The following is a 14715-nucleotide window of genomic DNA, read 5'->3' on the forward strand; positions in this document are numbered from 1 at the left end:
TGTGGAAGTGGTTCATTTGTTTGCGGTAGATAAGATAGGAGTGTTCGAGAAGAATGGGAGACACACGTAAGTTGCAAAAATTAACTTGGGATTTCGAGTGTTGGACGGCCATGGGGGTTTCCGGTGGCCATTTTGTTTCCAAGCTAAACCATTAGAATATGATATCTTGCGCTGTTTCGTGCGTTGTGTATTCATACATGCCCGTGAAGGTAGTTTTTCAAATGTTTAGTTAGACTCTGTAGGGCAAGCGTTAACTTTACATATCATAAAAGAGAAATGAGCTTTAAGGATAGCCGTGAAGGACGCTACAAGGCTTTGGCCGAAGCCCCATCCTTACTCGTGATGCCGCTCACCGGGGCGCATAGTGGAGAAAATAATACCTCTAGAAGTTTTCTGTTTACTTCAGGATTATTTACAGAGGATGGACGGATATGTTGTTGATATACAGGCCGTCGAGCGATATCCGTTTTATGAAGTCTTTCTCAAATAAATGTGGATATTCCTGTTTGTGGTTGAGCAAATGTTAATACGCACATGTATGTTTATCCCTAATAGTCAGCCCTCAAACATCAGGACAGACTGAGGACCCCGAGGGGAATCAGTGTAGTGATTTTGGGAAAAGCTACCAGGTCTGTGGCACATTGTTAGGTCTGCAGCTCTTGATCAGGTTGATGGCTTGTTAGTTTTTGAACCCGAACCATTCTTTCCTAATTGCCTTATTATTAAAACAGTAGTATTTCGAAACCTAGTCTCAAGTCATTTGGATATAGAAGGAATCTAAAACTCTGGGTATCCTTGGGGCCAATTTTCGCTTCAACATGCCTCTATTTGTAAACAGTGCTATGGGGAGGGACACAGAGATGGAGAGGAATACACACTATTTTAGAAAGCATAATAGATAGTCATAAATAGTACTAGTACATCTGCTTCAAACTCATTTATTGTGAAATGCAGAAAATATCCACTGCATATTACTGCATAGAAATATATTTTTAAAAATGTATTCTTATGAATTGGAGGATGTCTCTTGGTAAAAGATACCCTGTTTTTTGGAATGGATTATTCCTTTATAGTTAGTGCTTCTTCTTGGTTTTCCATCACATTTGACTCATTGAAGAATTATGTAAATTATATCCCTCCACATTTGATAAAATGATTAAGTATTGCATTGCACTGTGAGTTAGGGAAAAATTGGGATTTTTACACTGCAAAATGAAAAGAAAATGCTAAAATAGCTTTAAAATGGGTTTGTGTAAACTGTGGGAATGGGGGCCATGTTTCACATGTACAATTGCAGTTTATGATTTTGCTGGAAGGTCCAGAGTTATTTTACCGTTTATGACAATTGGGACTTCCCAGACATTATTTATATCATCAGATATGTTCTCGTGCGACAAGAACAAATATTTCCGTAGCAATCACAACCCACAATCATGATGTGTTAAGTCCTGATATTAGGGGAGGGTGTGAAGTATATTGGGGAAATTAAGCTGTAATAAGAATACATAATAGAAATGCATAAGACAGCACAGAAAATGCTTAAAATCTGCTAATGATACTTTACAGACGTCTGTCGTATTTTAAATTCTAGGGACTGACACACCAACTTTAAGAAAAACATGGGAACCCAACTCCTTACGTTAAATTCTACGGGAATTCATACCACTCATCACGTCCTGATCAATAAAGCACACCTAATTCCATGTCACAAACTCTATTAAACCATCTAATATGCCCGGACTAGGCATATCCATTGGGAATTCCATAACGGGACGGTTGATGGGCCGGAAACATTCTTTTCACCTTGGTATACACGGCAAGATAGAGCTGTATTCATATCTTAAAAAATAAACCAGACACCTTCATATCTTGAGATGCCAAACTCTCTTGTCTCTTCTGTCTATTATATGGATGGCTTGTTTTCTGATCACTTTTTCCGTAATTGTACGGGTTCACATTTTTAAACTGTGATAGTTACTAAGGTCTATTTCTTCTACATAGCTGCTATGTAAGTTTCTACTAAGGACCCGAAATAGACACAACACTGAAATTGAAACAATCCTCACTGGTGTTTTGTTGAAGAATGGCGGTCGTGAGGTCTTGAAAGTCGCAGTGGAAAGGGCAAATCCAGATTAGGTTTTTGTAAATAATAGCATAAAACTAACAGAACATGTTTGAGAGTTTCCTAAAAATGAAGGAATGCATAAAGTACATGAATTAGGAAAATCAGACATTGATATTTATAAAATGGTCTTCACAAGTGCTTAGTAATATATGAACTATTTAAGAGAGCCCAGGAATGAGTTCAGCGGTTATAGTGTTGTTTACAATCGTGATGTAAACATGGCAAAGAACTTATTGGCAGATCTCTTTTCTTTGTCATGCATCTCTTTTATTTTCGCGTTGCGCACTTTATGCCATAGTGTCTCCGTGTCACACTAGCATTTTTTCCGTCAATTTTTTGAGAATTTTATTTAACATAAATACAGACATTCTTGAATATAGCTCTTGATTTGACTTTGCTTGGCTGAAAAAGTTAACGGAAAGGATTTCAGACGGAAACGATCAATATTGTCTGACTGGAGAATCGACAATACGCTAAAAAATGGACAAAATTTCAGGAAATTGTCTAAAAATTGACGGAAAAAGTGCTAGTGTGACGGCACCTTTAGTTTACGTCAAGGTAATCATTCCATGCCCTGATTCTTATCCACTGTAAATTTACTAAGTCCGGAAATATTTTTACATGCATTAAATTACAATTGAATAAGAGCAACTTTTGAATATGAAAATGTATTTTGTAAGTTTAACTGCTGATTCTATCAATTGCATGTTTACAGCTTCGTTAATTGTGACCAAATTGACTAAGTTTGGTGATTACCATCAAATAAGGAAATAGTTCAATATATATACTTGTCATAATATGTAATATGGAACTTGTTTGTCTTAGCCTGAACACCAAATATTGTTGAGGCTGTGGTGGTTACTTCATGCCATACATTTTAAAACAATACTCATTAGTACATGAATTGTGGTTGTATGCAATAAACAATGAACTTGCACCAAACCAGTAATAATTTTCAGTAATACTGTAATACAGTGAACCCTCGTTTTTCATGAGGGTTACGTTCCAAAAAGAATCCGTGATAGGCGAAATCTGTGAAGTAGTAATCTTTATTTTTTTACAATTATTATACACCTAAATAATCTACAATACATTGAAACCAAAGAACAAAACCTTTTTACAGGCCCAAGCATTTGTTTAACAAATAAAAGTACTGTATAAATAAATGTTTTTTACAAATTACTACTGTATTATACTGTGAAATAATGATTTCAATCATCAATACGAACTGAAGGCTTCATGGGTTTTAGAGAAAATTTGCAAACTTTAATTTGGCAAGCTGTTTTACATACATGTACATATTAAACCGTAACGTTATTGACACAGGTCAAGATGCGGACTGTTTAGCCAATCAGAATGCAGAATACAATGCACAATGCAAATCCTTGAAGCAGCGAGAACGTGAAAGGTGAACCGCGTTATAGGGAGGGTTCTCTGTATAATATATATTTGTTTATCATGCTAATTTAATTGTATTCGCCTCTGTTATTCACTGTCGTGCATCCTCAGCATGGTAGTATATACCTAGTGATAGATGTGTAAACTGCGACTTGTAAAATTTTTAATATAATATTTTTTCTCGTGCACCTTCTGAGTGGGTAGGCATACTGAATGTTTTTTCTTGGCGAGTGCACACCTTTCCTAAATAAATAGTTGTGATTGGTCAGAACTATTTCCATTTCCAAAAGTTAGCTAGCATTTGTTGTTTGTAAAGTGTAAACTGCTAATTCGCCAATAACTGCTATAACACAAAGAACATATTCCATATTTTTTCGTATATCAAGTATATTATATTGCTGTTTCATGTGAAGTGTCTTCTACATTGTGTGAAGTTATTTGACCGTGTTAAGATGTCCATAGTTAGTATATTAACAGAAGTATATTATACAGTGTATATTTGAAATTGTATAGAATAAAGGTTTTGATAATCAACAATGAAGGTTTAGTCACTTCTTACCTGATCATTTATCCACTCAGAAGTACTGTCCTCTTCTGGAGGAATTGGGACAGATGGGAACCTCACTTGCATTCCTACTATAGGGTGCTGCCTTGAGAAAAAAAAATTATGATGGGAGGTATTAGATAAAGTAATATAAGGGCACTGAAACAGGTACTGATTAATATACATGGATGGACACTGGGATGTCTCACCCAGTCCTTCATATCCCTCCCGCCTTTTGATATTCTGTCTGTGGATATGTTGGAAGTGTGAAACTACAAAGTACTCTAAAGGATTAATGAGCAGCTGCTCATAACTATGATCTTTTAAACTATGGTAGGCACAGGGTTCATACAGGTCCTGGAAAATCACGGAAATTAAAATGGAAATTTCCAGACTGAGAATATCATGGGATTTTGTTTTCAAGAGTGGATGATACTGTGCTGAGACCACTGCCAACAAATGGCAGCACAAGTTTCTTTTTAGCCTTGCTCAATATCACCAAAGACCTACACTTGACCAAGTTGTCTCCCTCTCTTGTACTTCCTTTGCACAAGCTTTTTGTCAATCTCAGTGATTGCACCAACATTTTGTGACTGATTTAAAGTTACTTAAGAACATAAACTTCAATCTGCACTGCTTTGTTTAGACATGCCAATGCATTTAATGATGATTTCATGATCCCAATGCTTGGTTTGGTCTTAGCTATTTTTTCATGGGTCACAAAATACGTGTAAATCTTCATGATATTTAGAAGGTAAATTGCAAGCTGAGCAAGTTAACAAACTGGGCTTTACACAGTGCTACTTAATTTTTTTCAAATGCTTTGCTGCCATCACATGGCCCAAAATATGGACATAAGGGGACCGTCCCTGAGAGAGGGGGGTGGAGGGGGTTAAATTAAGATAGTTAGCGTATAGTATAGGTACATGGATGAGGAAACTACCAAACGAGTATTAACCGCCTGCTATGGCTCGTTGTCTTGCAGCCGGCGTGCGAGTCCCTCAGCACCCGGAGAGGTACGTCGCTATTGAGCGCCCAGGTACACCTATGTGGACTTTTGCTTGCGGCAATCGTGCATAAGTCATTTAATTATGACATTGCGCATAGATATGAGTTCGTGAATGTTCAAGGAACACTTTTATACCAATATCAGGAAAAATTTATATCACCGTGATTTATGACGAAATATTTTGTGAAATATATCTAAAAAAATGTATGTTTTGTGTCCTTTTACACACGAAATATGCTTTGATCGAGACTCCCTGGTAATATGTTTTAGTTTACGTGGTAATATATATGTATATCACATACGAAGCACTAATGTTTAAAAATAGCCTTATAAGGAAGGATTGAAATATTTCCGTTACATTTCGCTCAACGGTCGGTACATCACAGCAGGGGGCAATTTGAATTGATTTGAAATTGGTAGTTACCGTTGTAAAGACCAATTCAATACGAATGTTACCTAAATGTCGGATTTTTAAACTTCGGATGTATAAGCGAGATACAGATTATTTCATTTTGAAATGATAGTACTCTGTAATACCTGCTCTGAAATAAAAACTATATGGAATTTTGAGCTCGGTTGTATGCGTAGTCTTCGTCTGGCATTCAAAAAGCTATCGCATCCGTTTCGTGCGTTCCCGATAAAAATGAATATGTTTAGACGTTACCGTAAGTCTTAGGCACCATAAATTGGCAAATATCCCACAACACCTAGGCGTCTGCATGATTTTATGCACTTCTTAGTAAAGATAATGGATGCAAATGGCTAATCATAAACTTTACACTTGTTCTCCTTTGCAATCTGTTAATATTGACAATTATCAAAGAAAATGGGTATGAGAGGGATAACTAATAAATTTTATTATTTAGATATGAAAGTCAATGTAGGCCTACTAAATGATGATGATTAATCTTTTTAACTTTATGTGCGTGCGTTCACGTACACATGATCCTCCTCGAAAATTATAAACACCCAGTGACCATCTCCCCCTCCCCCCCCCCTGTGTGAGGCATGGGGAATATTCAATGACTTTCGTAAGTTCTCGAATTCAATGTACTAAATTCATATGCTTTTGAAATTCTCAAAATTGAACCACCATGTTGTATTCATGCCAGGACTTTATAATTAGAATGATTTTGTACTAATGTTGCCATCCACAGTTCCCCATTTCTCCAAAAAAAAAAATAATAAATAAATAAAAAATAAAATGAAAAAAAAAAATAATTAAAAAAAAAAAAGTTTTTTATCTGGTTTAGATTAGTTGTCTATGGTAAAATGCAATTATTAAGCTTTTCACACGAAAATATCAACTTTTATGAACAACGAAAAAAAAAGAAAAAATGACATACCTTTACAGAATAGCGTCCCTATTGAACATGAAAATTCCTATTGACTTGGTAATCATTGCATTGCAAAGTACACTAAATAAGCGTTTTTTTGATATATAATATCATTAGATTCAGAGAAAAATAACAGATAACGAAGTTTGGCAAGGTGCCAAATACAAAACGCCGTAGCTCCGCTATTTTTTTATGAATCTTCAGTACATCCCAACTCACGTAATTTTCATGCGATCCAAATGCAGTTTGTTGCTTTCACTAGAGCCTCGGCGTCCCAAGGGCAGGTAAAAGGCCGATTTTTGAATTTTTGCCTTAATCAAAAAATAATAATATTTTAATGCTGAAAAAAGAATTCAAAAATAGTTCTCTATGTCAAGCTGTCCCCCGCAAAAAAAAAAAAGGAAATTCAAAATTCGGCCTTTTACATGGCTATAGGCTAGAGTTGATCTAACACTAGTATTTTTTGGGGAATATTCTGTAAAGAGCTCTGATAGTTGGGATGTACCGAAGACATACCAAAATAAAAAAAACGATTTTTTTCGACTTTTTGGGGGTGCCCCCCCCCCCCCAATGGGGGAGCAAAGTTAAAATTTATATATATATAATGGAGCGCAATTCTTTACTCTATAGCATGCAGAAAGAATCAATCAGTTATCTCTAACCGATATTTTTATATGATGTATAGAGTAGGGAAAGGTGGCCATTCTCAGGGACGGTCCCCATAAGCCTACATGAGTGGACATGGAGTGAACTCCATGTCTCCCCTTTACAGCGTTATTTTATCTTTTTGGCCATGGGCAATTTTAACTTTTATGTCATTTTTTAATGTCTATATTTGTCATTTGATAGCAATATTCAGATGGCAATAGACTGTTTTCTTTGCATGGACTCTATATCTCTAGGTAATCTACAACTCTTGGCAATATCAATAGCTACAGCAAACATTTTGTTAAATTACATAATGTTACTGATATTTAAAGAACACTTCATAATATTCCCATTTCTGTAGTAATGCTGTTGGTGGGAATAGGATTCTGAGCATGGAAATAACATCGTGTTTTGGTTCTAGCACTCTTCCAGTCATGGCTCTTAGTCATTACATTCCACACATGTGTATTGATGAAGATAGTGCAAAAGCCTCTTCCTAATTGTCAAGTGAATCTAAGCACCCTCCTAAAGCTCTGGACACTTGTGGCGAGTCATTACCCTGCCTCCAACCAGAATGTTCACAATGGCAAGTTTGTATCACCCCCTCCAAAATTACCTGTTATTTAATGTTAACCCCACCCACCCCTCAAGCTAAATTTTTTCACGACTTTCACATCATCCGGATGTTGGGGTTAACTGATGTATCAACGTACTGTCACTATCATGTGTAGCATGTATGGTATAAACAGAAAATTATATTTAAGAGTATCGAATGTGCTTATACCATTTGCTCGGTGGTATACACTATTAGGTTAGATTTTTAAAAACTGCCTTCAAGTTGTCTTGGAATCCATGTTCATTGTTATTTTCTCCTAGTTGTATGTTAATCACTCCTACCAGATTATATTATCTAAAATCTAAAACTTATTTCAGAATACAGTTACGGAGGTGGATATGGGAGTGGAGGTAGTGGTGGGGCAGGAGGTAACTACGCAAGTTATGGAGGGGCATCAGGAGCTGCTCCACCGCCTGCGACCTCCTATCCTCCACAGCCACAGTATGGTGGGTACTCAGCTCCACCTCCACAGGGATACTCACAGGGCCAGGCCCCATATGCAGCACCACCAACTTACGGTGCCCCACCGCCACAGCAAGGTTTGTATTTTTTTTTTTTTTTTTTTTTTTTTTTCTTTCTTTCTTTCTTTGACTTATTGATGACATATTTCATAAATACACTCTTCAAAAATGGTTTACTGAATTTTAATCAATCGATAAACAATGTATGCATGTAGATATTAGAATGTTGTTTACTCTTAGGTGGCCAAGGCGCTTCCTATGGTGGCTATGGGCAGCCGCCACCAACACAAGCCCCTGCCCAGCCACCCACTGGCAGTGCTGGATACAGTAGCTATGGCGGACAATCACACGGTTATGAACAAAACAGTAATTACAATTCTGGAAGTTATGGACAGACACCTGCAAGCAATTATGGTGGTCATCAGAGTAGTACTTATGGTAGTCAGCCTAGTACAAACTACTCTACTCCACCATCCCAGGGAAATTATGGAGGGCCACCACCACAAGGAAGTTATGGTGGTGGGCCTCCCCCTCAGGGAAATTATGGGGGTGGCCCACCCTCAGGGGGAAACTTTGGGGGACAGCCAGGATATGGTGGTCCACCACCCTCCAATGGAAGTTACGAGGGACAAGGTGGTGGATACAACAGTAAGTCTGAATACAATATTACAGTTGCATTTTTACTTTTCAGGAGTATGGCACTGACAAGACTGATATCTGACTCGACCTTATTTTTGACCTTCTGTAGTAGATGAGATAATCAAACCGAGTTGTGACATAGGGATTAGAAAACACATGGAACATATGAAGTCATTGAGCTCCAAATTGATTCTAAACGAATTGATAACCTTTTCACAGAATTGAATTTGATACTACGTTCACGTGTTACATGTGTGCAAGAAGGCTTTTATTTCATAGGTCATCTTGTCTATTGTTCACTAATTGAGGATGATAATTTAATTGATAACCAGGCTTTATTGTGTCTATGCAGTTGTCATTTTTTCTGAAGCTGAGATTGGTTAGAGGTTGGAGGGGGGAGATGTGGTTTTGATGATCTCCCATTGACCGTTTTAAGGTTGTGTCCCAGGGTTCTGTACAAACATACATGTATGTACTAATGCAGACTGCTGAACTTTTCAAGGTGGTCTAGGCATGGCTCCTCCCCCCCTGTCAGCCCCTCCAGGCTGTGGTGGCATGTACGGGTCGCCGCTGAAGCAGTCCCCGGCTCCCATTCCTAGGTAAGTTTAACCAGCGCTAGACCACTTAGAGGGTGTTGATAGTGTGATAGTCTTGCTCACAGAGTTGAGAGATCTGAGGGTTTCAACATGGTTGTAACAAAATGTTGTAATGGGATGAGTCGTGAAGTACCCTTTTTTATTGTGCTTTGTGCATATTGGTGTGTTTTTAATTTCAAAAATACAGGAAAAGATTAATATTGGTCATTATGGTAAATTATGAGACTTGTGTTTCATCTGTGGTATATAAGGTTTACAATTAAAAAATATTCTGAGAGGTTGTATATGTTACAGATACTTATTACCTTTTTAGTTTTCCTGACAGGTTTTTCGTATCCCTATGTAAGAATGGGAACTGCGGGAAAGCAAGAATTGGTTTTTAAATATTGCATATTTTCCTTGATTCGAAGTGACGTTAATAGTTTAGTGTGGAAAATTTTAAGGTAATAGAAAATGAAAATATTGCCTGCAAGGGTTCTTGGTGATATTGTTGAACGTATGGTCATGTGTATCAGAAGCAAGTCAAAGAAATGGATTCACAACTAGTGTTCCAAGTTCCTGTAGAGTGAAAGTGTCCATGCTTCAATTTTTTCTCAATGATTTGATCTATTAAAGTGCATAATAGGCAGGGCTTATTTGATCAGTATGGAAAGGAACACTAGAAAAAAAAAAATTGTGTAAGGCATTTTGAATCCATTGGTTTTGCATAATGAAGGAGAGTGAAGGCTAGAAGACAATAACCTGTGTGGTGATGGTGAGAGTAAGAATGAGGCAGCTGATTGGCCAGAGGCAGAGTTTGCAGGAAGAAACCCAAGTAATCCTGTTGAGGACATCACCAACCTTCCCTTGATGTCTGTTCGCCTGTAAATCCAGCAGACTTATACCCGACTTTCAGCTCAAGAGTTTACTCTGCCAGGTGACAAGCAGGTCTTGATGCCATGTGGTTATCACACATGTGTGTCTATGCCTTCTATTATGCCTTACAGTTAACGTGACTCAAAAGTTGAATGAATGTATTAACCATGTATGCACTGGAATGCTTGTTACTCTGGAATCTAAGTCACTTTTTATCGACCTGACCTTGACTTCCTTGACTGACTGACTGCCTGACAATTAGACAACATCGTGCCAACAGAGCTGCTGATGTCAAAAGGTCTCCTTACAGGCGAGATCAAGGGAGAGGTTATTGCAAAGGTAACAGCACCATCAGGTGCTTGTGGTTTTTCATCAGTTTTGCAAATGTAGACCACTTTCTGTTGTAAGACCTCACTTCTGGTGTCAGCATTATTATTATTATTATTATTGTTATTATTATTATTTTGCTGTAATAAAAGTGAGGGCTTTACAAGAAGGATGTACACTGGTCTCATACTGGACCCATGATTTAGCCTTAAATTGCATGGTTGTTCTTTTGTTGTCATTAATAATGGGTTCAGCTGAGATTTTTGTATGGTCTCTGCATAACTGTTTAGCCTCAACTGTATGATATTCATATTGTTTGAGAAAGTAGCATACTTTAATGTGTATGGTGAACTTTATTTGAATTGTCTATTATCAAATATCAGTTGAGGATAAACTGTTTTAGACTTTCGAGTGTATGAATAGAATATCACACTGGCACATAATCTTGTTATTGTCTGCCCATACATTCTTCTTGATAATGTAAGTTCTATGTCAAGAGTATTAGTATCAGTTTTGAGGAGCTTGCTGTGAGATAAAATCTAAAATGATGGGAGGTGCAAACAAACATGAGCAGTGGAGTTTTGCAATAAATTTGTCCTAGTAGATACATCTGTTGAGATTATCAGGGGTAGTGAATGCTCAAAATGTGTGTTATGTTGCATTCATGGGGGAGTAATGGAATGATAGTATTGCACTGTAAGAAAGGATAGATATACATTGTATACAATGGTTTATATTTATATATATACAGAAATAGCCTTCGAGTAAAAATCTTTCTAAATTGTGTACAGAATTGTACCAAACAGAAAGGGTCGATATGAATTTTTCTTGGTGTTTTTGATTTGATATGCAATATATTGTTCCTTCAATTTAGATTTTGAAGAATAAATTTTCCCTCTATGAATAAAACCGGCAAAATCATTTTGCTTGTGAGTAAGCACATTTTTTTGTCTTGTTGATTATAAGTACTAAGCAGTTGGTACCTTTACTGAAGTGTACTTTACTTTTGTTGTGTGTACTGGAATCAAAACAGAAAAGTATACTAAAGGGCGGGTCAAGGTGCAGTTTGTTTTTGATAAAGAACAATAAAAGTTTGCACAAAGTTTTAAGGTAAAGGTTCTTTTAACAGACTTGTGTGTGGTGTACATATATTTATTTTAATATATAGTATTCCTTGAGTTCTGATACAAAAGAAAAAATGGTTTTATGGATAGTGTTTGTGTGGAAATAAGATATTCATATATTCAGGCATTTTATATCCTTAGAGTAGGTAAAAACCTGATAGTTGAAAGTGGTATTTGGCCTTGTAGATGTAAGAGAGAAGCTTAACTTTGGCTGAATACTGCATGTATTTAATCTGGAAAGAATTGTTACCAGAGTAAAGCCTATGATTGACCTAAGTGTAATAAGCATATTTAAGCCGAGTTAAGTTATCCATATTTTACTTTAATGTACTGTATTTGGCAGAGGGATGTGTGTTGGTTTGAACTTTGAGGGACATGGTGCAATTTTTCAGTAATAACTGATAATTATTTGATCTGATAGATTTTGTTCCACAACATCCAAACCACCACACTTATCCGTCACTTTACATTGGATTTGATTGTCCTCTTCTAACACATTAATTGTGTTGGCGCACAGAGGGTGGCGGTGGAAGCTACGGGGGTAGCCGGTTTGATGGTGGCAGCCGCGGTGGTGATCGATCTAGGGGAGAGTCTGATCTGGTAATGCAGGAAGACACAATCTTTGTGTCTGGAATGCCAGATGATGCCTCTGAGGATGATGTCAAGGATCACTTTGGTTCCATTGGTGTAATCAAGGTAAGAAAGTCCTGAACTCTTGTCAAGAAAGTGTGACTCCTGTTAGCTGATGGTTCTGGCTTTATGATCAACACAATTTTTTAAACATTTCAATTGTACAGTGGTGAACAAAACTTAGACCATTTTTAAGATAGTTTCTCACCCAGCCAAATAAGATATGGGTTTGTGAGGCTTTGATGCTTCTTTCATAGTACTTAATTTTTTGTACTATACTGTAGAATGAACTATGCTCATAAGCATAGGAGTCCTTAGTCTCGCTTTCCTTCCAGATGGATAAAAGAACTCAACGCCCTAAGATTTGGATGTACAAAGATAAGGCCACAGGAAGAATGAAAGGAGAGTGTACAGTCACATTTGATGATCCATTCACTGCCAAGTCTGCCATTCAGTGGTTTGACGGCAAAGAGTTCATGGGCCGTGTTGTTAAGGCAAGAATGTTTGTTTGCTTGTTTGCTATTATTACGCTTGGAATATATGTAGATCAGAGGAGCAGGTATGAGAGTAGATGAATCCCAAAATAAATTGTCCAATGGAATGAACTTTTCAGTAATGAGACCTAGACAATTTATGATCTATTAAAAATTTTAGATTTCTATGGATGTTCTAAATCGTTCTTCTCAATAACTTCATTATTATTATTATTATTTTACTTATTTATTATTATTATTTTTTTTTACATTTTGTTTCAGGTACAAATGGCAGAACGCCCAAAAAGTAGTTATGAGCGAGGACGTGGGGGCTATGGAGGTGGTGATGACCGTGGTGGGCGGGGGCGTGGAGGTGACCGTGGATTTGACCGGCGTGGAGGATCTATGGGAGGACCGGGGCGAGATGGGCCTCCTGGGGGTGGACGTGGTATGCATAAGTGAAGTTCCTAACAATTGCCTCTATATTCAAGGATATTTTTGATGTATATGAAATGGTTTATGCAAGGGCTAACTTAAATTTGCTTTTACAACCAGGACGTGCAGGAGACTGGAAGTGCCCTGTGCCAAGCTGTGGTAACAACAATTTTGCATGGAGAAACAGCTGCAACCGCTGCAATGAACCAAAGCCTGCAGGAGTTGGTGGTGATGATGGTCAGTATTGTTAGCACTCATTCTGATTTCATGAAAAATATATACCTTATGAATTACATTACTTATTAGTCATTAACCACAATAGACCATAATACAGTATGAGAGTGTTTTTAAACATAGCTTAAAACAACTTTGCAGATGGTGGTGGAGGTGGTGGTGGATTCCGTGGTGGATTCCGTGGCCGCGGAGACCGTGGAGGTTTCAGAGGCAGGGGGGGAGACCGTGGAAGAGGTGGATTCAGAGGCCGTGGAGGCTATGGTGGAGACCGGGATGGAGACAGAGATTCTGGTGGACCAATGAAAGGGTTAGTATGTTTTGTTTTTGTCATGTTATTGAAGCATGCATTATTTATGCATAGCTTTTCTCTAGTTCAGTCATTAAACCTGTCAGTATAAGTTAGATGATGATGATCTTATCTGGATTTTAAATGCCGTGTTCAGAGTTTTGTATGATTTTTTAATTCTATTTTCATTTGCAGGGACCGTGGCCCAGGAAGGTCTAGACCTTATTAAAAGGTTGGAGAGTAGACAGAAGCAACTGCCTGAATGGCAAAAATGTATTTATATGCAACTTGTGTGTTCATATAAATTGAATTATTTCAGTCCCATTGTCATTAATTCAAGTTTCTAGAAAACTGAATGAAAATATTAATTGTATTTTGAGTACTCTTTGTATTTATTTTACGTAAGGGTGTCAAGCTCAGCAAACCTTATTCAGAGACTTCAGAATAAAGCTGCTGAAAATGTTATTTTGAGTAAATTTGTAATTTATAATGTCAAAAGCAAGATGTCATGTTTAACAGACCTGATTAGAAGTATGAACTGGATTTTTATTTTATTTTAATTTTTTTAATTGAACTTAAAAGGTTAAGGTACAAATAGATGTTTGAAACATATTTTGACAAGGCATTAGAGGTTAGGGATACTTTGTATCAGTGTGTACTCCTGCCTCTTCTGAAGTAATTAAAAGGCCTTTTAGTAGTGTAATGGTGGGTAACCACTTCAGAATTCATTTTGTGTAACAATAAAATTCCATTGAATCCATCGTTGGTTTCTTTGTTCTAGAATCCCCCCCGCCTCTCATGTTTTTGCTGTGCTGTGGGGGAGTGTAGGTGACAGACTGGGACTCACTGCTTTGTTTCACCCCCCCCCCCCTTGGGCCTCAGCCCTCGATTTGATTGATTTTACAGCATTTCCCCCTTCCCCTTTTTTCACTCTTTTTTCCTATCCACTCCCTAAGGGGTGAGAGCCATGTTGAAGGG

The 14715-nt window shown here is 37.4% G+C and overlaps 1 protein-coding gene across 4 annotated transcripts in view; it reads left to right on the forward strand.

The window, feature by feature from the left end:
• LOC113818823 (RNA-binding protein cabeza) overlaps positions 1-14497 on the forward strand; it is a 14631-nt gene extending 134 nt beyond the window's left edge. Inside the window, exons 1-11 of one of the 4 annotated variants that reach the window (XM_027371014.2) lie at positions 1-66; positions 7995-8216; positions 8379-8786; positions 9280-9376; positions 10539-10567; positions 12197-12375; positions 12645-12803; positions 13065-13230; positions 13338-13454; positions 13593-13758; positions 13933-14497. The exon at positions 1-66 is cut by the window's left edge and continues 103 nt beyond it. In XM_027371014.2, coding sequence (XP_027226815.1) covers positions 54-66; positions 7995-8216; positions 8379-8786; positions 9280-9376; positions 10539-10567; positions 12197-12375; positions 12645-12803; positions 13065-13230; positions 13338-13454; positions 13593-13758; positions 13933-13966 — 1590 coding nt within the window. In that variant the 5' untranslated portion in view covers positions 1-53 and the 3' untranslated portion in view covers positions 13967-14497. The remainder of the gene's footprint in view (positions 67-7994; positions 8217-8378; positions 8787-9279; positions 9377-10538; positions 10568-12196; positions 12376-12644; positions 12804-13064; positions 13231-13337; positions 13455-13592; positions 13759-13932) is intronic. The other 3 variants (XM_027371016.2, XM_027371015.2, XM_070131806.1) reach the window with 3 other exon arrangements.
• The last annotated feature ends 218 nt before the right edge of the window (positions 14498-14715 follow it).

Source organism: Penaeus vannamei, chromosome 2, assembly GCF_042767895.1.
Source record: "Penaeus vannamei isolate JL-2024 chromosome 2, ASM4276789v1, whole genome shotgun sequence".
Classification (NCBI taxonomy): domain Eukaryota; kingdom Metazoa; phylum Arthropoda; class Malacostraca; order Decapoda; family Penaeidae; genus Penaeus; species Penaeus vannamei.